This window comes from Periophthalmus magnuspinnatus, chromosome 4, assembly GCF_009829125.3.
Source record: "Periophthalmus magnuspinnatus isolate fPerMag1 chromosome 4, fPerMag1.2.pri, whole genome shotgun sequence".
Lineage (NCBI taxonomy): Eukaryota > Metazoa > Chordata > Actinopteri > Gobiiformes > Gobiidae > Periophthalmus > Periophthalmus magnuspinnatus.
In genome coordinates this window covers 5,422,913-5,446,186 of record NC_047129.1, presented here as the reverse complement: position 1 = coordinate 5,446,186, position 23,274 = coordinate 5,422,913, and the positions used below count along the sequence as shown (strand labels likewise).

The following is a 23,274-nucleotide window of genomic DNA, read 5'->3' as shown; positions in this document are numbered from 1 at the left end:
GATATACAGTAATACAGCTATAAATGTGTCTTCTTCTAGCTTGGATCAGGTTAATAGCATAGAAGAACAGAACATTTCATGCCAACTGAAGTGAGAAAACCTGAGTAATACACTCTCTTGTTTTATCTCATCTAGACTATTGTCCTAGTGTGTGGTCTAATGATGCCAACAAAGACAGCTCAGAATCAAGCTTCAAGACTAGCTCTCACTGACTGACCTTTTACAACTAATGTTAATGCATCAAATACTGTCATGGACAAAAGTGAAAGAGACTGGTATGTAGTTTGGTTCTGTCCTTGCATAAAGTATGTTTGACACATAGACCTCTGAGCCTGTTCTCACTGCTACAGCCCACCTGTAACAAACATGGGTGTAACACAAGACGCAATCTTTCCTGCGTAAACCAAGAACTAATGTACTGAGAAAAAAAATCTGTACACAGAGCCATTTCTTACAATAAGCTGCCTCAAGAAATTATGTTAATACATAATCATCTTGCTTTTAAAAAACATCTCAAGAAATCGATGATAGAAAATGAAATGACGCTACATGGTGAATGCTAAGCAAGCACTGTGATTAACTTATGTGTGAAAAAAAATGTGTTTGTTTATTCTGTATTGCATTAAGCTTGACACATTAAGCAATTCAGTCAATGTGTTAGCTTATTTTGGACTAAAAAATTTCCTTGATGAACTCACCAAAGTAAGTCAACTCCATCTTTACCTCTCATAGTTTGCACAAGACATCATCAAATCATATACCGTAGTCATATTTCACTAATATAAAGCAATACTTTTGTTATCCTCCTCTTCATAATGGCTCAACAATTAAATTAATTTGTAGAATTGAGGTTTAGACTTAATTTCAATTTGTTTTTTGGATAATAGTTTGAATATTGATTTCTAAGGTGATGCTTGCAGTGAACAGTTTGGAAGACAGTTGAATAGATAATAGCATGCTATCTACACAGAAATCAGACAATACCATTATTACCACATTATTTATCAGTTGTGACATTATGGACAAGTGACTTTGCAAGACATATGGTAATTTCAAGTATTTTAAGAGGATGCAGGAATCCAACTATCAGATGTTCCTCATAAATAGTATATGGCACAAAGTACTTAAGGGGGTAACAGGAAGAGTATGTGTAAGTACAAACAGTATGCTACAAAAGTACTACAAAGATCACATAATCCTGAGAAATGTTGTTGGTAAAGCAAGGCAAGATCTATTACTCAATATTGGAACTAAAAGCGTTGCATTACGTTTTTTTATGCACAAATTGCCCACTCTTCAACAACTCCCAAAATCCTCCTCCCTCACATAACTAACATAAGTATATTATTTACTTAAAATATTAAAGTTTCTACAAAATGTACATTCGGTTGCTGAAATTCATAGTTAAACCCATAAAACTGTATACATCTCTGCTAACAGTGATTGCAACGGTCAAAAACTAACAAAATGGTTATGACAAATATAGGAAACATCGCATCAAACAAAGGATAAAGCCCTTGTCAGATTTCCTTTGACTTTACATTGAAATGACATTTCTAAGCCTGTTCTCAGTCAGGTGTAAGAACAATTTGATAGAAACTGCATGAAAAATAATAGGAGGCAACTTAGGGCTTGCTAAGACACAAAAATAATACCATTCTTGTCCCGCATGCAAAAGCACATTTAGGACAGTGGTGGAACAAACTCAATGTCTCTGATGACCACTGAATGTAAAGGGAGAAACTAGTGTCTAGTTCAGAGTGAGTCATCAATTCTTCAGGTAAACAAGTGTATTAATACTTTCTAAAGTATAAATACACCAATCAGGCATAACATTAGCATTCTATATATATGTATTAGCCCCACATGAAACTACAGCATGTATTTTGACTTTACTTTCAGAACTTCTTTAGTAATTTGAGCTTTAGTCGCTCTCTATTACTGGCCAACCTCATATGAATCACTTATTGTTGGTTCACTACTGTTCTTTACTTCCTTGGTCTACTTTTACTGACCACTGCAAACTTGCACTTAATCCCATTATCCCCACTTGGCCGTTTCATACTTCTAACACATGCACTATGAGATCTTGTTGCCTCATATACCCCACTTTTAATAATATAATGACTACCGGTATTCTGTTATGCCAGACTGGTGTATTAGGTTGTCTTAGTGTGTGAAAAAACAATCATTGACACACATCAAATGTACCAATACTTGAGTAGTTGATTTAAAAGAATGTGGAAGTAGATTAAAATCCTCTTGAAGAGCTTTAACAATAAAACATGTTTGCAGAACAACCCTTCCTTATCAACTGGAAATTCAACAATACACCTCAAATAAGAAGAAACATTCTCCATCTTTGGGGATCCAAAAGTAGGATCAGAAAGTTTCAGCTGTGTGTCCACGTGTGCTCATGTGTCTTGCAATGTAAACACTACGGGCTTATTTTTCCTTTGGGATTTCATCAAGTTCACTGTGTCTCTTTAGACTCGGAAAACTGACAGAGGGTGAGGTAACGTGTCCACTCTGGAAGTCGTAACATGTATTGAGAAGTTTGCTCTAGAATAACATGTAGCGTCCCCTGTCTGTAGGCCGGGGTCACTGTCCTTGCACTGGAGCGCAGGGGGAGGAGTTATTGCTCAGAGGTCTACAGCTGATAGGACATCCTGTTTGGCCATCACAGTTTGCCCTGTTTGAGCCTCTCAATGTGGTGGCACAGTTTGAGAGCAGGCCCCAGCTTCAGCCCCATGTACTTCATGATCATGTCACTCCTCAACAGCATAAGAGCCCTGCCGTCGATCTCCTGTGGAACAAGAAGAGTTACAAAGAAGAAAATACTAAAATCATCACTGGCTTATTCCATTATATGCACTAAATGAGTAATGGCAACAATGACAACAATTTCCACCCTTCTGCATTACTAAAAGTTGATCAATAATATAATGTTGATACAATATATATATATATATATATATATATATATATATATATATATATATATATATATATATATATATATATATATATATATATATATATATATATATATATATATACATGCACACTGGGGGAGAGAGAGAGAGAGACAGAAAGACAGAAAAGACAGAGAGATAGTGTGTTATAGTATCAATTTGACAATTTGACAGTCCTTCCTCTAGGCGTATTTCTTGGTTCCTTTGCATTTGACACAGGCTATTTTTACATGCACATCAAAATCTGATTTCTGGACCTTTATCCATCCATCCAACCATCCATTTTCTTCCGCTTATCCGGGGCCGGGTCGCAGGGGCAGCAGTCTAAGCAGGGACTCCCAGACTTCCCTCACTCCAGACACGTCCTCCAGCTCCTCCGGTGGGACCCCAAGGCGTTACCAGGCCAGCCGAGAGACATAGTACCTCCAGCGTGTCCTGGGTCTTCCCCGGGGCCTCCTCCCGGTGGGACATGCCCAGAACACCTCCCTAGGGAGGCGTCCAGGAGGCATCCTAAGCAGATGCCCGAGCTACCTCAACTGGTTCCTCTCGACGTGTAGGAGCAGCGGCTCTACTCCAAGCTCCTCCTGTGTGACCGAGCTCCTCACCCTATTCTGGACCTTTATGATTATGTAAATGAAATACAAACTGCAAAATTGGATGTGAGTGATCAGAGGGACCATCATCAGAAAGAAACCTGATGATTTTGCGGTTTACTTGTAATTTTAATAGTGGTTGCTCAGTAGTTGCGTTGTTTAGTTATTCAGATCTAGCTACATAAACAGCATCAGGCTCAGGAGTAAAAACTGACATAATACTTACATGTTTTCTGAAAAGTTCGGCATGTGGAGCTAAAGCCATGGGGTCAGCGTCCCTCACAAACTGCATCACCTCCTCAATGGTCCAGGACGAGGGGTTTTTACTGGGCACACCCTCCCGCTCTGAAGCATCGGGTCCGGTCGTAGAGCTTGCTGCTGTCGAGCAATACAACAAGTTAGATACAGTGAAGAAAAAGAATGAACTGTATTGTATAGCTAAGATTTAACCTATTGATCTAGACTTTGAAATAGCACCTTTATGAGTTCAGTTTTCACCCTTTAATATATAGGTCCAGCATTTTCTATTTTTGTGCTCTGTTGGCATGATTTTGTTATTTTTTGAGTTGCAAAATGATAACAAGACAACGAAGATGAGACCTTCTTGCTACAAGCTAAAATTATATAAATGGTACTGTTGCAGTACCTTCGACTCTCCTGTGGGGCAGTGTGGAGCTGTGGTCTGTGGAGTTGGAGGAGAGGCGCCTCATGGGTGTTGTGGCGCCGTGGTGACGGTAGGGGGCACCTGGCTGGGAGTGATAGTCAGAGGGACTCCGGACGCTGTGGGGTCGAGGGGTCATGGAGTTGGAGGCAGAGTCCATGTAGCGCTGCTCTTTCATCAGGCCATTCTCCTCATGTGGCAGAGTCTCAGCTGACAAAACCAAATATGAATAATTCAGTGTTTTCAGAAATATGGAAATCTACCATTATTTTCACTGTAATATGCCATCCATACAGACATCATATAGCTTGCTTGACAATACAATGTATGATTATATTATTCTCTTAGCTGTCCATCTATTATAAATTATTTTTCCAGTCCAATAATAAGTTGGTTATTAACAGTAAAAGTAAGAAGGATGATATTGTATTGATGAAACTGTTTACAGCCCAGTCTAATATATGTTTATGGTCCATTGAAGAAGTACCTTCTGAGGGGTGGGCTTCAGTTCGGAGGTGTTTGGGTGACAGAGGAGCAGCGTATGGAGGAGACACTCCGGACAGGCTCCTTTTGGTCCCTCGGCTCAAAGAGGGCAGATCCAGGGCCTCCTCTTTCACTGGAAAACAAACAACAGCAAATGTAGTATTAGCAAAATCTCTCACACGAGTATTCCAAAGTACAGACATCAAGTTTGATAACATTTAAACACTTCAAGAATCTATGTGATCAATCCACTTTAAACAGACTTGAAGTTCTTTAAATATTCTAATATTAGTCTGTAGTAAACCCTGAAGCCTTGAGTGCAGATGCCTACCTGACTTGGTCCTTTCGTAGGAGGAGTAGTGGCTGAAGGGCTGGCTACTGAACAGACTGTCACACTGCAGGTGCCGACACATGGTCTCCAAGAAGCGCAGGACGAAGGACGCACTAGAGGCAGAGGGCAGTTTGACCACTCGTACCCCCCCATCTGTGCGCACTGCAAGGACAACTGCGTTTACTCAGGGAAACATTCCCAGGGAAATGATAAGACTTTTCTGGAGCAGAACAAAATTAAGCCATACATAATACTCATGTGCAGCTTTAATTAAAAATCATTCATAAGAAAAAAAATAAGTTGTGACATCAAATTATTACATTATTGACTACAGAGCGCACCTGAATATAAGCCGCACCAACTAAATTTGAAGAGAAAATCATTTTTGTACATATATAAGCCGCACCTGAATATAAGCCGCAGGTTTTCATATCGTAACATGAGATATTTACACAGAAAGACGGTGCACCGACGCGCTTTTTTAAAAACTGTGCCTGAAAATTGGCACCAACACGACATCAACACGGGATGAACACACCTGCAGGTTTAGAAAATAAAGCTGCACCAACACGGAAAATCTGCTTTTATTTCCTCTGAAAACTTTTGGCGTCTTTTTACATTGTCCAAGTTGGATTCATTGATGCCGAGCTTACGTGCAGTGGCTCTATTTCAGGGGTCGGCAACCCGCGGCTCCGGAGCCGTATGCGCCTCTTTCAGCCTTATACTGCGGCTCTGCGTGGCTTGGGAAAATAAATTTTAAGTATTTAATTGAAGTGTATTTTATTTGTGTTAGCTCTTTTTTGTTGTAGTTTAAATTGGAAGATTATTATGATCTTAAAATAAAATTATATTTTCTTATTTTTCGTTGCTCAAAATAAGCGTCACACTCGCGGAACAACGTTCAAAACAAACACCGCTCACGTCTCACAGACACAGACACTGACACAGCTCACAGTCCTGCGTAAAGAGCCCTGATTTTCAGACGCTGTGCACACAGGGGTCAGGAGCAACTTTCGCCCGTCCCTAATGACACACTAATAAGCTCGTAAGTAGATGTATCATGAAAATCATGCTGGAAATCCATCCATCCATTTTCTTCCGCTTATCCGGGGCCGGGTCGCGGGGGCAGCAGTCTAAGCAGGGACTCCCAGACTTCCCTCACCCCGGACACGTCCTCCAGCTCCTCCGGTGGGACCCCAAGGCGTTCCCAGGCCAGCCGAGAGACATAGTCCCTCCAGCGTGTCCTGGGTCTTCCCCGGGGCCTCCTCCCGGTGGGACATGCCCAGAACACCTCCCTAGGGAGGCGTCCAGGAGGCATCCTGAGCAGATGCCTCAGCTGGTTCCTCTCAACGTGTAGGAGCAGCGTCTCTACTCCGAGCTCCTCCCGTGTGACCGAGCTCCTCACCCTATCCCTAAGGGTGCGCCCGGCCACTCTGCGGAGGAAGCCCATTTCAGCCGCTTGTATCCGCGATCTTGTCCTTTCGGTCATTACCCAAAGCTCATGACCATAGGTGAGGGTAGGAACGTAGATTGACCAGTAAATCGAGAGTTTCGCCTTCCGGCTCAGCTCCTTCTTTACCACAACGGACCGATACAGCGACCGCATCACTGCAGACGCTGCACCGATCCGCCTGTCAATCTCCCGCTCCATCCTTCCCTCACTCGTGAACAAGACCCCGAGATACTTGAACTCCTCCACTTGGGGCAGAGACTCACCACGCACCCGGAGAGAGCAAACCACCTTTTTCCGGTCGAGAACCATGGCCTCGGATTTGGAGGAGCTGATTCTCATCCCAGCCGCTTCACACTCGGCTGCAAACCGCCCCAGTGCCTGCTGCAGGTCCTGGCTCGAAGAAGCCATCAGGACAACATCATCTGCAAACAGCAGAGATGAAATCCTGTGGTTCCCAAACCAGGCCCCCTCCGGCCCCTGGCTGCGCCTAGAAATTCTGTCCATAAATATAATGAACAGAACCGGTGACAAAGGGCAGCCCTGGCGGAGTCCAACATGCACTGGGAACAGGTCTGACTTACTGCCGGCAATGCGAACACAGCTCCTGCTCCGGTCATACAGGGACCGGACAGCCCTTAGCAAAGAGCCCCGGACCCCATACTCCCAGAGCACCCCCCAAAGGACACCACGAGGGACACGGTCGAATGCCTTCTCCAGATCCACAAAACACATGTGGACTGGTTGGGCATACTCCCATGAGCCCTCGAGGACCCGATGGAGAGTATAGAGCTGGTCCAGTGTTCCACGACCAGGACGAAAACCACACTGCTCCGCCTGAATCCGAGGTTCGACTATCGGTCGGATTCTCCTCTCCAGTACCCTGGAATAGACCTTACCGGGAAGGCTGAGGAGTGTGATTCCCCTGTAATTGGAACACACCCTCCGGTCCCCCTTCTTATACAGAGGGACCACCACCCCGGTCTGCCATCCCACAGGTACCGTCCCCGACCGCCACGCGATGTTGCAGAGACGTGTCAGCCAAGACAGTCCCACAACATCCAGAGACTTGAGGTACTCAGGACGGATCTCGTCCACCCCCGGAGCCTTGCCACCGAGGAGCTTGCCAACCACCTCAGTGACTTCAGCAAGGGTGATGGACGAGTCCGCCTCTGGGTCCCCAGTTTCTGCTTCCTCCTCGGAAGACGTGACAGTGGGATTGAGGAGATCCTCAAAGTATTCCTTCCACCGCCCGACAACATCCCCAGTCGAAGTCAGCAGCTCTCCACCCGCACTGTAAACAGTGTTGGTGAAGCACTGCTTTCCCCTCCTGAGGCGTTGGACGGTTTGCCAGAATCTCTTTGAGGCCGTCCGATAGTCCTCCTCCATGGCCTCCCCGAACTCCTCCCAACCCCGAGTTTTTGCCTCTGTGACTGCCCGAGCCGCGGCACGCTTGGCCCGCCGGTACTCATCAGCTGCCTCAGGAGTCCCACGAGCCAACAAGGCTCGATAGGACTCCTTCTTCAGCTTGACGGCATCCCTTACTTCCGGTGTCCACCACCGGGTTCGGGGATTGCTGCCGCGACAAGCACCACAGACCTTACGACCACAGCTACGAGCAGCCGCATCGACAATAGAGGTGGAGAACATGGTCCACTCGGAGTCCATGTCTCCAACCTCCCCCGGGATCAGGGAGAAGCTCTCCCGGAGGTGGGAGTTGAAGACCCCCCTGACAGAGGGCTCCGCCAGACGTTCCCAGCAGACCCTCACAATGCGCTTGGGCCTGCCAGGTCTGTCCGGCTTCCTCCTCCGCCAGCGGATCCAACTCACCACCAGGTGGTGATCAGTTGACAGCTCAGCCCCTCTCTTCACCCGAGTGTCCAAGACACGTGGTCGGAGCTCAGATGACACGACAACAAAGTCGATCATCGACCTCCGACCTAGAGTGTCCTGGTGCCATGTGCACCGATGGACACCCTTGTGCTCGAACATGGTGTTTGTTATGGACAAGCTGTGACTAGCACAGAAGTCCAATAACAAAACACCGCTCGGGTTCAGATTGGTGAGGCCGTTCCTCCCAATCACGCCCCTCCAAGTGTCACTGTCGTTACCCACATGGGCGTTGAAGTCCCCCAGGAGAACAACGGAGTCCCCGGTTGGTGCACTGTCTAGTACCCCTCCCAGGGACTCCAAGAAGGCCGGGTACTCTGCACTGCTGTTTGGCCCGTAGGCCGACACAACAGTGAGAGACCTGTCCCCGACCCGAAGGCGCAGGGACGCGACCCTCTCGTTCACCGGAGTGAACCCCAACACGCAGCGGCTGAGCTGTGGGGCAATGAGCAAGCCCACACCAGCTCGCCGCCGCTCCCCGCGGGCAACGCCAGAGAAATGGAGAGTCCAACCCCTCTCAAGAAGTTGGGTTCCAGAGCCCAAGCTGTGCGTGGAGGTGAGGCCGACTATATCTAGCCGGTAACGCTCAACCTCCCGCACAAGCTCAGGCTCCTTCCCCCCCAGCGAGGTGACATTCCATGTCCCCAGAGCTAGTCTCCATGTCCGGAGATCCGGTCGTCGAGGTCCCCGCCTTCGACTGCCGCCCGGATCTCTCCGCACCCGCCCCTCATGGCTCCTCCCGCAGGTGGTGGGTCCACGGGAGGACGGCCCCACGTCGTTTCTTCGGGCTGGGCCCGACCGGGCCCCGTGGGGAAAGGCCCGGCCACCAGGCGCTCGCTGCCGAGCACCCACCCCAGGCCTGGCTCCAGGGTGGGGCCCCGGTAACGCCAGTCCGAGCGACGTAACTGGCCTCGTTGTTTCTCTATTCATGATGGGCTTCTGAACCGCTCTTAGTCAGACCCGTCTCCGAGGACCTGTTTGCCATGGGTGACCCTACCAGGGGCATGAAGCCCCCGACAACATAGCTCCCAGGATCATTCGGGTGCTCAAACCCCTCCACCACGTTAAGGTGGCGGTTCGGGGAGGGGTTCAGACGCTGTGCACACAGGGGTCAGGAGCAACTTTCGCCCGTCCCTAATGACACACTAATAAGCTCGTCCGTAGATGTATCATGAAAATCCTGCTGGAAATCGCCACAGAAATCTATTTGATGTAGTAGCAAGTTTATTATCTGCTCTTGTCTCCGCGATGACGTTTCACGTATAACACATCAGACACGTCGCCCAAAAGTAGAGCCACAAGCGAGTGAAATGAGCCAAAACAAAAGTCTTTGGAGAGCTTTTAACAAAGGGGAAAAGGACAACTGAGGAGCCAGAAGAGGAGACTATGACCTCCAAGAAAAAGAAAGATAAATTTAACAGACAATGCCTACTTAAAATCTGGGTTTGTCGCTACAGGTGACTCTCACGCGCAGAGTCCGCACTGCGTAACATGCGGGAAAAGCAAATGAGGCAATGAAACCTTCAAAACTGCTTTGGCACATGGAGAATAAGCACCTGGGATTAAACGATACGCTTTTAGAGTTTTTTTTTGTTGTTTTTTTTTTTTAAAGAAACTGTGGAGCAGAGTAGACATAATCACATAATCAGCGCAGAGCTCACACTGATGCAGCGGTTTGGTGAGTTGTATTTTTTTATGCACTTAAGTTATTTTTGCCATATTTATCTGCCACGTGTAGAAGGCTTGTCCGTGAAAATAAAACCTACATTATTCCGTTACAGTATTATTATTATACACAGTGTTATCTTCATTTTAGATGTCAAAAAGTATTTGTGGCTCCCAGTGTTTTATTTTACGTGGAAAGTGGGTCCAAATGGCTCTTTGTGTGTTACAGGTTGCCGACCCCTGCTCTATTTCCTTCTTTATCTTAAAAACTGCATCATATCCATTTCATGATGCGCAAAATGATCGTTCAAAATCAAAACTAGTGAATTCTTCAGAGCAGAATCTTTCCCCACGTCTGTCTCACTTTTACATTTACAGCTAGAGAGCGCCCCTCGGTGGCCGTTATCCAGTAAAATTCCATAAATAAGCCGCACTGCTGTATAGGCCACAGGGTTCAAAGCGTGGAAAAAAAGTAGCGGCTTATAATCCGAAATTTACGGTAATTAATTTACTTTAAATTATGTCTCAGCTTGTCTTTTGGATCCAATAGGTTCCGTGCACAACGGTAGACAAATAGTTCCAATCAGAGGAACAGTCAGCTTGACCATCAGGCAGTGGAGCGGGAGCTGCGGGTGGATGTTATTAACATTTTAAATACTTATAGCGAGACTTGGCAAAAACCTCATAGACATTACATTATGCCAGAAATGGTCAAGCTGACTGTCCCTCTGATTGGAATTAGCTGGCTACCGTTGTGCACACAGCCATTTGTGAAAAGCTGGGCATTTTGAGACCCACAGCCGTTTTATACTTTAAAAAAACTAAATGATATAAACTCCCTATTGCACAAAATTTTTATGGGGAATACCCCATCATTGCTCTGTATGAGTCTGAGCATGCATACCTCGGACTACCTCTCCCCCTCCAGAGTGGGTGTGCAGAGCGCTGAGCAGGACCTTGGGCTGGTATGCACAGTCGATGCAAGACTGAACCACCTGCTGCAGGACTGAATTGACAGGGCCGGGGCCGAAGTGGTCCGGGAGGCGCTGCATCTGCTTCCTGTCCAGGTGTGGTCCACAGTTCCCATGTTTGTTCACATACACACACACTGCAGACAGAGGACATGTGACAGGGTCAATGTAACAGACCGGCACTGAGGTATTTGAGCTCAAGTAATGTCTCAAGAAGTTCTAAAAACTAAGGTTAAAGCTATAGCACTTTCTGTCCAGAAATTTGCTAGGACTATGCTTTACTGGAAATTAGTCATCTTTAAACAGACAAAATCTATTATCATAATGAACCAATCTTTGCTAAAACACAGCCTCTCTTATATTATTACCAATGGTACATGTAACCTACAAAGATATATAATTTACCTAGTAATACAGTATTTGCATACTGTTTCACATAGCATTTTTATGAGGGTAGTTACCTGTTGATACCACGGAGTTGAGGCTGGCAGGACTCTCCTGTGGGACTGGGATACTGGGCAGGTCAAGAGCTCTGTGGAAGATCTTGGGCTTTCTCTGGGCAACAACGTTTACAGACACTGTGTTAGTTCACATAATTTCTGGAATAATTTGCAATGGATGTGATAGTGCCTCAGTCTACCCTGAAAACCAAAGTTTTCAAACTTCTACCATAGCATATTCCCTTTTGTGTATTCCAGTTCCACTAATTTTTCAACAGTACCTTGCTTCCAGGCTTGGGCCCTCGTTTCTTATGAAGTCTTGGTTCTATTACTCGTGTGGTCTCTGATACTGCCGCACCATTCGGATTGGCCGCTGCTGCCTCAGCCACAGCCTTGAGCAGGGCGATAGTCTCACTCTTCGGACGCCGGCCCCGGACCCCCTTCCTCACAGGTAACTGGGGCAGGGGTGTAGGCAGTCTGTAGGGGGGCTGCAGTGAGCGTCTGCTGGGTTTGGAGGGCGAGGAGCAGCTGAAGATGGGCATGCTTTTGGGGAGAGTGACTGGAACAGAGAAATGACAGACTTTACTATAGATTTAAGATGCTTATTGTCCTCTATCTCCTTGATTTAAACTATATTTGTCTTTTCAAATTGCCCTGAGAAGCCAAAGCCGTGATTTAAAGATTTAGTTGTAAAGTTTTATTTCCTGTTCCTTACCACCACAATCCAGAAATCTTTATATTAAACTCGGAAATATTAAAAACTAATAATTGCTGTTAATTACAGTTATTGCAACTAGAACTACCTCCAGCAACTCCTTTAGGTAGATTATAACATTATTTCAAGGTCAGAATAAACACATTTTACTGTAACTTGTGTTACCATGGTTATCTAATAAACATCATCATACTGAACAAATCACTAAAAAGTGATTGAATCGAGAGTATTTAGTATGCAGATAAACTTTTGCAACCCCTAGAGCTACAGGTAGAAGCTTACCACTGTTGCCCGGTGGCTGCAAGTTGTGTTTGGTGAGTGCACACCAGCCCACTGGGAAGATGTCCCGGGAGTCATACTTGCACCAGTAATCGAAGGCGCCCCTCCAGCCGTCAAACATGATGAAGACCTCATCACCTCTCACCTCCCCAATTGTGGCAGGACAGATCAGGTATGGGTTCTTCTTGTCTACTGCCTCCAGCTTCATGCCTGGTTTAAAACTGTTCTGAGGAGGTCTCAGAGGCTCCTAGATGTCCAAGAAAATTACAAACCCATCACAAAAAATCTAAATAAGATGTTTTAGCACAATGGCAAGAAGCACAATAAATATAAAAAATATGAAGTAGGCCTTCTCCAGTAATTGAACTACCGGTATTGCAGTTTTCATAAAAGCTAAACTACACTGTGGTCCACAAAAACACACTTTTTGTTTAAAAACAACAAAGTGACCTGTGTTCAAGTCCTGAACAGGGGATGGCTTGTCAATAATTAGTTAAAAAAATAAATAAATCAAAAGTACTGTACTATAACACACATCTTATTAAAAGGTGCTGGTTTGTAACAATGTGGAGGTGGCACATTCTCTGCAAGGTAGCAGGGAAGTAGAAAGTTAAAACTATACTTTGGAACATTCTTCATGGAAATTAGTTTCATAGCATACTGTGGAATATTACAGATCAACATTTTCATGGAAACAAGCAGGACGAGGCCCTCCTCCAGGCCAAATCAGAGTCAGGTTTATAGAGGGGCAAGCTACAGTAAGGAGGTATGTTTTTCAGTGCATTAAAAACAAAACATGCTTTTTGCATGCATTTTTTTGGCTAAAAAGTGACATATTGTGGCTTTAAATATGTTATAATTCACATGCTGTCTGAAAAGGTAATCTTATGACTTTATCATAACTGTCTGGCTCATCCCTCCTCATTACCTTTTTGAAGGCTGCTATTGGCGCCATCTCTGCTCCATTTAAAGTCCTCAGGAGAAACATTGGCCAGGAGGAAGCATTCATACGAAATCCTGCAGAGGCAAGGAATGGATCAATTAAAAACTCAATATTATCCATTAATGCAATTAATTGTGCCTGCTATAATAATAATGCTAATGATAAAGTTAGGGCTGTGAAAGATTGGAAAAAGCTGCTCCTACCAAATAAATAGGTCTAATGGACGTACACACTGTAGCATTCAGTACAGAAATAGTCCATTTGCCATAATTTTGCAAATTTAAGAAGTTGTCCTTTACTTTGCAGCACAGTAATAGTATGGTGATAGAATGAAAAGATAGTAATTGGAATAACTGTGGATAGGCATTGCAGGCCTGTTTCCATATTGTTCCCAAAATATTACTATGTCATTAGTGCCCTGTAAAGTAAAGTGCAATCAGTAAATAATAATAATTTGCCATTATTACTGTAAATGTACACATTGGTGATCTATTGTACATGTACATGCATGTGTTTGTTACCCAGAGGAGGCTGCAGCATGTCCCCATTCTTCTCACAGGAGCCAATAGGCTGAATATCTGAGGAGTCCACGAGTCTCCAGAAGTCATTGCTGTTGTCGCTGCCGTCCAGCCGCAACCGCAGCCGCACCCCCGTGAGCCCCATCACCGTGGCGATACACACGGACGTGGCATTGCGAGGATCATGGGCCTCCAGCTTCATGCCGACCTTAAAGTCATTGGATGGGGGCACTCGGGCCTGTGGGGGGACAGATATGTGTTTGAGCAGCCTATCAGCTATCTCTCTGTTATTTGGAAGTACATTAGCAAGTGACATTTTAGTTAGTTTTGCAGACACAGTTTTCCTTCTTGATATGAAGACTTTGTGAGGACTTTTCCCCATTCAAAAGATATTATATTTTAATTTGAAAATATACAACAGAGTATCATTGTCCTGCCAAATCCTTCAAATCAGGAAGGAATCCTTATGCCTGAACATATAGAACATATAGAACAGGATTTTCTTGGTCATCAGATTGATCATAAAAACGGCCAACAAACCAGACAAACTACCAGTCATTACTCAGCGATTATAGTAGAGTTGGTCTATTTTGGAAAGTTTTGAGCAATTGGTGTAGTATAGTCATCGTGCTATTTTAGAAAGCAAAAGCATATACCTGGCGGAAACAGCTAGCCGGGGCAGGGAGTGATGATGTTTCTTTGAGGTACTCATCCCAGTTAAAGGTTTCTATGGGAAAGAGTAAAGTGTGAGTATTAGTAAATATTTACACAAGAGCTGAATGGGCAACGTTTACAGTGCACATTTAAAAATGACTAAAATGATGATGAAAATGAAGCTAAATGATTTTACCTATTGGTGGAAGAGCTTTTCCCGGTCTCTCCTTTTTGCCATCTTTTGGATCCACTATTTGCACAGAGACAAACATAGAGAAAGACTGAGCACTTCTGCACCTGTCTTTTTCAGGGTAACCTTTGTAAATGCTGTTACCTTTGAGCGGAGTCTTGCCCATGATGACAGGAGAACAATGACGACAATCTGATGTAGGATGGTGACTAACTGGGTCTTTGTACTTGAGGAGTTTAATCCTAAAATAATACAAAGAATGACATGAGAAACAAAGCACATGGTTTGACAAAAGGCTAGAGCTGTTTGTGTACAAAAGAAGATGACATGTCTCTTAAAAGACAAAATAGTACATATTATAACTGAATATTGCTCTTCACAAAAATAATGTATTATTATGTTAAATATCTCACGATGGCCAGACTTTGATGATTAATTAATTAATTTTGTTAGGAAAATGTTATGAAACGCTTAAGTACCATAATTATTACGGTACACACAGTGTTTCTACAAAATGACACAAATTCTACTTTAATTGATGAAACCCTGGAAATGGCCACAATCTTTATTTGTAAAAGGTCAGGTAAAATACAAAATTATATTTTTGTGGACAACAAGAGTGTTTTGTCTACTCCATGTGTCCTGCCATCAACAGCTGACTCAATGACCTTTGTGAAGACCCACAGAGAATGACTCACACAGATAGGCATGGATGCAAATGTATATACTACATAAAAAATATATAAACATATCAATGATATTAATGTTATATTTTCTCTAATTAATCAGGGCTTATAATGTAATAGTTTAGCCTTTACAAAAGAAAGCACAATGTATTTTACATAGGCGACCCTCGTTACCCCTCACTGCGTGGTATTCCAGTAATGGACACTCCCACTGAACTAACTAGGTGTTTTTCTTCTGCAATAAGACAGACTCGTCGTGCTCTGGGCTAAAACATCTATATTTAGGCCACATATTTTGAGGAGGTGTGTTCTAATTCAGTAAGAGTAGTAGTCGCAGTAATGTGAACAAATGTAAAGTATAATAAACATTGATACAAGTCGGAATAACAAATAGTCACTACCAAATCAACGTTTCCAGTAGGTGAATTCCTGACTAACTTATTCTGTCACCACTGTGTTTTACAAACCTAAATTAACATTTGTGAATTAGTTACTTATTAAAGGAAAGATTTGGGGGAAACTGATGCTATTTTACCAACTATTCAAAACACCAACCATGTTGTACATTATGTATTTGTTTTCATTTACTTTGCGTGTTGACTAAAACGTTGTATAACTGAACATTAAGATAGATTTGATATTATTTTAAGATTAAAATTTAAACTTGTAAGTCCAAATAATACAAGGTCTGTAGTGTTGACAGGATTTGTTAGCCTCTGCTGTTGCTAATAACTACGTTGGCTAATGTTAGCGTTGTTAACCCTCTGAAGGTACTAGCTATTGTATCAAACACACTTAAACGTAGCCGACATTTAGCAGTGGTTCAAGATGAAATAATCGAATAGAAATAAACTTACGTATGCCGTGTTTTCTGCTACGATTAGCTAAGGAGCTCTCGACACTTTTCTGTAATCGCCCGCTGCCATTTTTTCTACGAATGTACTAAATGCTTACACGCATGTAATATACGCCAGAGATGTTTTTTGAGGGAGAGTACGAGAAGCTCCGAGGGAAAGTGTCCGCAAGTCATTTTATTTGACCAATCGGCTTCTTAGTTACTTAAACATTAGCCAATCTTTGACTATCTTATTCCCCTCAACCAATCAGACAACTGGGTTTTACGGCTGTTGTTTTTGGGGAATAGAAAATCGAGTGCGCCATCTTCGTCTTTTACGATCTTTGTAATATTTTTCTCCTCTTTCTCCCGCTGACTGGCTGCGGATAGAAATTGAGGGTTAGGGGTTAATATAAAAACAAAACAAGAACTGTGCATGTGATATCTAGTAAAATAAACTGAAATGATCGAAAAAATAAATTACTCTACAAAACCAGTAACTGGAAGTACATTTCTAATATTATCATTCTGAACAGTCTACTCATCATTACTCTACCAATATCCTCTGATTGTAGCGGCCAGAATGGGTTTCCTCCGCAGGGTGGCTGGGCGCACCCATAGGGATAGGGTGAGGAGCTCAGTCACATGGGAGGAGCTCGGAGTAGAGCCGCTGCTCCTACACGTTGAGAGGAGCCAGTTGTGGAGGCCCCGGGGAAGACCCAGGACACGCTGGAGGGACTATGTCTCTTGGCTGGCCTGGGAACGCCTTGGGATCCCACCGGAGGAGCTGGAGGACGTGTCTGGGGTGAGGGAAGTTTGGGACTCCCTGCTTAGACTGCTGCCCCCGCGACCCGGCTCCGGATAAGCGGAAGAAAATGGATGGATGGATGTTTTTTAATTTCATCCAAATTATGGCCTAATTAAAAGCTATAAATTTAACTCTTTCTCAAATTGAATTTTGATTTGCGTCAGGAGGATGAGTCAGAATTGATAAACACCCCCAACCCACAGTTTCCTTTCACTTCAAACGCTCTGACTGTGCTGCCACACAAATGCCCATTTCATTAATAATTACACTCGCAATTCGCAATTTTAATACTAACTAAAGACATAAAGTGTAGAAGTGTTTTTAATACATTTGCCAAATGTGCTTTTGAGTGATTAGAAATTAAGGGTCCATTTATTCAAGAAGGTACTAAGTAGCCCACAAGCAAATTAATTATTAATATAGGCTATTTAGAAAACTATTGCTTGGCTACAACCAATAACAAAACCAGCGGTGGAAGAAGTACTCAGTTTTGTTACTTAAGTAAAAGTACAGATATCAGAGCAAAAGAATACTGAAGTAAAAGTATCACATGAAAAAAATTAAATTAAATTAAAAAAAAAATAAAGTACACCTTTAAAATGTGCTTAAATTACAAAAAAATAAAAGTTTTTTGCGCAGATTTTGAGGTCTTATAAGGATTCAAATGTAGTGATTTTGTGCTAAATTTATCTTTGTTTGTATTATTAGTATATTTTTGTTTGCTCAAACTATGAACGTGTTAAAAATAAACTTAAGACTTTTCAGCAGGTCTCAAACAATAATGAAAAATACTTTTACTTTTCAGTCTTTGTCAAAAATGTAGAGTAGAAAGTACAGATACTGCTCTCAAATGTACTGAAGTAACAGTAAAAAGTATCCACTTTAAAATGTGCTTGAGTAAAGTACAGAAATCTAACATTTTCACTTCAGTACAGTTCTTTGCTGCTTTTACTTTGTTACATTTCACCACTGCAATAAACCATTTGTCTCATGCATGGAGACTTAGTCTTCAACATTAAAAATTGTAGTTGCTAAATAGGCCTATAATCCTTTTTACTTGAGTCTTAATCTTAACACTTCTATACAGACGTGTGTCCTGTAGGGGGCAGCATATGGCTTTATGTGTGAACAACAGGGGGAGTTCTGGTTATGGATCAGTGCTTAAAGGGCCTCAAACATTTGATCACATTTTAAAAAGAGGGTAGAGAGCATTAGTGCTAGGCTTATGTACTTGTGTTATGTCTCACCTGTGTTCTAAACGATAGTGTTAGTTGTTTTTTTTTTTTTAATTAATTGCACATATATCACTTCAGAAATATAGTAGTTTAAATAATTTAGGAGTATGCACATTTGAACTAGTCTAGCTGACTGTGTGTGTGAAATGACTAGTGGTCAGAAAGGCCATTGGCGCAGATGGGCAGCCACATTGTAGTTAATCAGCCCCAAGGCAGCTATGGCAAATAATAATAATAATAATAATAATAATAATAATAATAATAATAATAATAATAAAAAGGTAGGACAACAACTGAGCTCGGTTTGTCAGTGCCTTCACCTGCATATTGACCTCATTCCACCCTGCCCACTTTTACCGTAAATGCTGTTAAACTGTGCTTTTCTTTGTGGTGACACTTCTGGATAATTAACACTTCCAATAATTATTTTGAGAACCAAAACACCAAATTGTAGCATAACTTATTATTATTATTATTATTATTATTATTATTATTATTATTATTATTATTATTATTATCATTATCATTATTATTATTATTATTATTATTATTATTATTATTATTATTATTATTATTATTATTATTATTATTATTATTAAACTGGAACAATAATATCCCACCTCGTACAAAAAAAGAGACCTCAACAGCTCACCACACACTTCACCCGCCTACAGTCCAACTCTGCTCTCTGATTGGCTGCCGAGGAGTGGGCATGCCAAAAAGCAAGCGCATCGAGACTTCTGATTGGCTCTCGCTGCCGTCACTCAAGCTGTTGCCTGGTGATGTACTTGCAGCTTGTCAACCGCACGATCCAGTTACTGTAGCTGTCTGGTGCAATGAAAATATCCTCCTCCGTTAGTGGGTGGATATATGGGCCCACTTCCACAATTTCTGCTCCAAAACTGACTGCGTGAGTACTTTATTTTCCCATTATTTGAGGAAGAACTGCAAGCTGCACATGTGAATATTTTCCTTGCTCCACACTTGAAAGGTAACGTACAGCTTGGGATTTTCTACAGCAAAATTATGTTTTTTGATTCGGATCAATTAGAAAAAAACTAGTTGACGTTGCTAACTAGCCCCTGACAAAACTATAAACATGATCTAATCTGCTAGTAATGTTGATAAAGAAGTAAACTTGTGTGATTTATTGTGGTTGTGCACTGGAAAATGGGCGGGACAGTGATTTATTGGTCTGGCGTAGCTTACTTTTACACATCTACACAACAGGAGATGGGGTTTGTCAAGGACCTGGTCATTATTTTGTACAAAAAATTGCTGATGTCAAACAAGCATTTGCTATGAATAAGGAATTTACTACTTATGACATTACAGATGCAGGCTTTTTTCAAGTTTAAATCAATTCCAAACTCTTAAATTTGCCAAGCACATGCGGATCGACTGTTTTATTGGTGTCTTTCAGTTTTGAAAATAGTCTTTCAACAAAAAATATACAGGATAAGAACTATAATGACCTCCAATTGCAGTGACGTTGTGAGCTAAAATGTTTTGTTTTTCCAAACCTTTTCTGGACTGTACTTTTCACCTGTGCACAAGTAGTTTGTCCCTATGCAACAGCAGTCATTGATAACATGAAGAGGTTCTGCTATTGTGAATTCCTCAGGCTAAAGCCATTACCACGCATGAGTCATTCTGTTCTCACACGCGCGCACGCGCGCGCGCACACACACACACACACACACACACACACACACAGACACCCCTACCCCCCCCCCCCCACACACACACACAAAATATAAGATCCACAGCAGTGCCCAGTGCATTCCTGATCATATTAGCCCTCTGGATCTAGGCTTGGGGAGTAGATGGCTTAAAGCACCTCTCTGGATTAAAGTGGTGGAAGCCAGACTAGACCAGCACATTATTGGAACAGTTTTTTTTTGTTTTTGTTTTTTTAGATCCACATCACTCTGTAGTTCAGGTTAGTTGATGTTAGACATTACTTAAGTCTCAATATAAAACTGGTTTAGGTCTAATTTTGTCTCAATCCACTACTCATTTCATTCTGTTTGGTCATATATTACCCTGTTCCATTCTTGTTTAAATCTTAGTTCTTTTCTTTTACCTAAACATAATTTCATGTATGTGACTTTGTTTGTCAGGCAGTTGTTCATATATTGCAAGCTCCATTTCTCACATTGTCCATGCTTAACACAGCCCTTTAGTTTAAAATATGCATTGTTTAAGTTGCTGTCAGATTATCTGCATGTTGATGTTCCATGGCTGAGTAATTACATGGTGGTTACACTGTGCTCCCAGTTTATTTTGGTCCTGAGGTTTTTGCATGTTGATGATTAGTTCCTGTGCCCACTGCGCTGTAGGAGACTGTGCTGTGTGTGTAGGCTAGTCCTGGAGCGATCCACTAGAGGAGAAAATGAAATGGAGAAGGGGGTATCTGCTGGGTTTTATCAGATTTAATAACAGTACACGCAATGACACCCTCCAGAGATTACATGAAGGATGCCTTTTGGTGTTTAATCCAGTCTAGCATCTTGAACTATACTATACTTTAAACACTGTATTAAGTAAAGACAGCATTAGAAATTTTTTGCCATTCAAGGAAAAAACCAAACAAACAAACTCAATGAAATATGTCATAACTATTAAGATATGCGGTTTGAGTGTACATTCCACTTATTCAAATGTAAATTGAGAAGAAGTAAGAATACAAACATACAAGGACCAAACCTGGGCAACCAATGAAGGGTTAGGTTCTTCAATCTTAGTTATTCAAGTGCAACTACGCTGTGAGTAAATGACATATTTAAAGGTGCACTTTGTAAGTTTTCTAGTGGGTTGTCCGCCACCTTGTCTGCATGGAGATTTTTCCTTTACCTGGAATGTTCCTCTGTCTAGTCTACTTTTGGATGCATCAAAGTTAAAGGCTCTGGTACAACAACTACTTTCACATATGACATTATATATATATATATATATATATATATATATATATATATATATATATATATATATATATATATATATATATATATATATATATATATATATATATATATATATATATATATATATATATATATATATATATATATATAAAATTCAAACTAGAGTAGGCTGCATGATTTTGGAATTTAAGAGAAGACTGAAATATGAACTGATAAAATAATCCCATGAATTTCAAAACATGCTTGTTAGTTTGTAGAGGTCTAAACTACAGGTACAACGAGATTTTTCTATAAAAGACAGGATATTTTATTCTTTGCAGACTTTCTATTATCTGAATAATTGGAGCCTTTGTGTGTGTGTGTTTTTTTTTAAAGATTTGATTAGAATATATTGTGCAGTACAAACAGGGCTCTTTCGTGTTTTGTGCAGGTGGATTTGAGCTGCTGAAGAGGGAATGGACCAGAACCAGCGATTGTCTCTCAGGAGTGGACAGCTGGCTGCCTCACTGTGTCCTGTAGGACCTCCTCTGTCTCACATGAATCTTCCACTGCACACCCTTTGATTTCATGAAGACCCCTAACATTGGTGATGTAATGAATAAATTTGAAGTCCTTGGAATTGTGGGTGAAGGTAAGTGTACAGTGTGCTTACTGCTTTAGTTTAGTCCTGTTTGCTTGTTGTTCATCCTGTTTTATCTTTGTAATACTATAGTTTAAATTTAGTTTGGTTCTGGTTTAGTTCAGAATTAGACTTGGGTTAATACATTATGAAATTAATACCTGCAGGGCTGTAGTGCTTTAGGCATTTAGTCAATGAATTGGTTGATGGTGTCTTAGTTGATCAAAATTTGTATTAGTCGACTAAAACAACTAATTACTACTATTACTATGACTAATGTTTAGATAATAAAGATTTATATGGGCAACAGCTGAGAGGAGAAGCGAGTGAGTTAGCTGAAGAATTAGGGTTTTTTTTGTATTTATATGTAAAAAGATATGTAATAATAAGAGTGCTTTTGCCTCTCCCCCGATTGATCGACGGGGTATGTCTTTAGTCAACCAAGAATTTGTTCGACTACAGCCCTAAATACCTGGTGTAGATATTGAAATAAGTCATTAAAGTGGTTGAGGGTCTGTCACCTGCTTGTGAAATGTTATTTCTTTGCCTGGAATTTGCCTGTGTATATTTCATTTATCCACCTTTATTTGTTTTTATTGCCAAAAAAAAACTTGTTTTTGTGGAGTCATACGCTTGTCTCTGGCGATTGCTAGTTTTATTTCTTTTTGTGGAACACTCTAGGTAAAACAACGTGGAGAATAATAATAGGTTTTGGGCTCTCCATCTAAAAACTGACATGGTACCCCTTTAATCCTGGACTACACAAAGTTTAGTCCTGGTTTAAATCAGATTTATTTTATTTATTGCTGGTTTAGACCTAATAAAGTCCTTCTGTTATTATGTAGACCTGGTTTACTTCTTGGTTAGACCTTTGGTTTAGACATGGGTTACAACTGATAGCAATGTAACGTATTTCAAATGGCACAGCTGACGTAACACACTCACACCTTTGGCTGTATCCAGTGAGTAATCGTTTGATAGCTGTGTCCAATTTGACCATGTAAAAAGGTCAGTAAAAGCCTTGTATGTCCAATGGATAAGTAGGTGGCCTTGTTTCCCGACGCAGTGATGTAAGTGCAGCATAGGTTGGCTGGTTTGATTGGCTTAAATTGCTGCTAATAAAAAATCTAAAAACACAGATTTTGTGCTTAAATCCTGTGTCAAAAGCCTCCTTCTTTTCCACGAGTCATTTGGTTGATAGAAAGTGCCCTCAGGTAAGGCCACCCACTTGTCCCAGTTTGCACCTCTTCTCTAGCCTCCGATAACTTTACTCTATGAGGGCGACATGGCACTGGAGCTGCAGGAAGCTCTAGTTTGAGTGGCTGTCCAATGAAAGCAGTCAGCACTTTTAGTATCCTTCTGAAACTGTTCAAGTATTTCAGTCCAGATTTCCCTCCACACTCAAG

At 41.9% G+C, this 23,274-nt stretch overlaps 2 protein-coding genes across 6 annotated transcripts in view; one reads left to right on the top strand and one right to left on the bottom strand.

Annotated features, from left to right (window-relative positions):
- Positions 1-984: 984 nt before the first annotated feature.
- On the bottom strand, positions 985-16,444 carry LOC117394039 (sex comb on midleg-like protein 2). 2 transcript variants are annotated; one of them, XM_033992056.2, is made up of 15 exons: positions 16,302-16,444; positions 14,903-15,000; positions 14,765-14,818; positions 14,571-14,641; positions 13,918-14,152; positions 13,382-13,470; positions 12,457-12,700; positions 11,741-12,018; positions 11,481-11,574; positions 10,953-11,156; positions 5,044-5,205; positions 4,717-4,845; positions 4,215-4,439; positions 3,795-3,946; positions 985-2,806 (listed from the first exon to the last, which is right to left on the bottom strand). In XM_033992056.2, exons 2-15 carry the CDS (start codon positions 14,922-14,924, stop codon positions 2,681-2,683), a joined length of 2,085 nt encoding a protein of 694 aa, XP_033847947.1. In that variant the 5' UTR covers positions 14,925-15,000; positions 16,302-16,444; the 3' UTR covers positions 985-2,680. The 2 variants fall into 2 exon arrangements, with proteins under 2 accessions (XP_033847947.1, XP_033847948.1); XM_033992057.2 differs by having other exon boundaries at positions 3,795-3,943.
- Positions 16,445-19,126: 2,682 nt separating this feature from the next.
- LOC117394038 (cyclin-dependent kinase-like 5) overlaps positions 19,127-23,274 on the top strand; it is a 53,412-nt gene continuing 49,264 nt past the window's right edge. For 2 of the 4 annotated variants that reach the window (XM_055221447.1, XM_055221448.1), the window contains exons 1-2: positions 19,147-19,232; positions 21,680-21,880. In XM_055221447.1, coding sequence (XP_055077422.1) covers positions 21,817-21,880 — 64 coding nt within the window. In that variant the 5' untranslated portion in view covers positions 19,147-19,232; positions 21,680-21,816. Of the gene's footprint in view, positions 19,314-21,679; positions 21,881-23,274 lie in introns of all 4 variants that reach the window. The other 2 variants (XM_055221446.1, XM_055221445.1) reach the window with 2 other exon arrangements.

Excerpts from the sequence above, each read along its gene's own strand:
- LOC117394039 (XM_033992056.2), bottom strand. The coding sequence starts at position 14,924 with ATGGGCAAGACTCCGCTCAAAG. Across the intron at positions 12,019-12,456 it reads GCAGCCACCGGGCAACAGTG|TCACTCTCCCCAAAAGCATG; the intron begins GTAAGCTTCTAC and ends TCTCTGTTCCAG. Across the intron at positions 4,440-4,716 it reads TGAAGCCCACCCCTCAGAAG|CTGAGACTCTGCCACATGAG; the intron begins GTACTTCTTCAA and ends TGGTTTTGTCAG.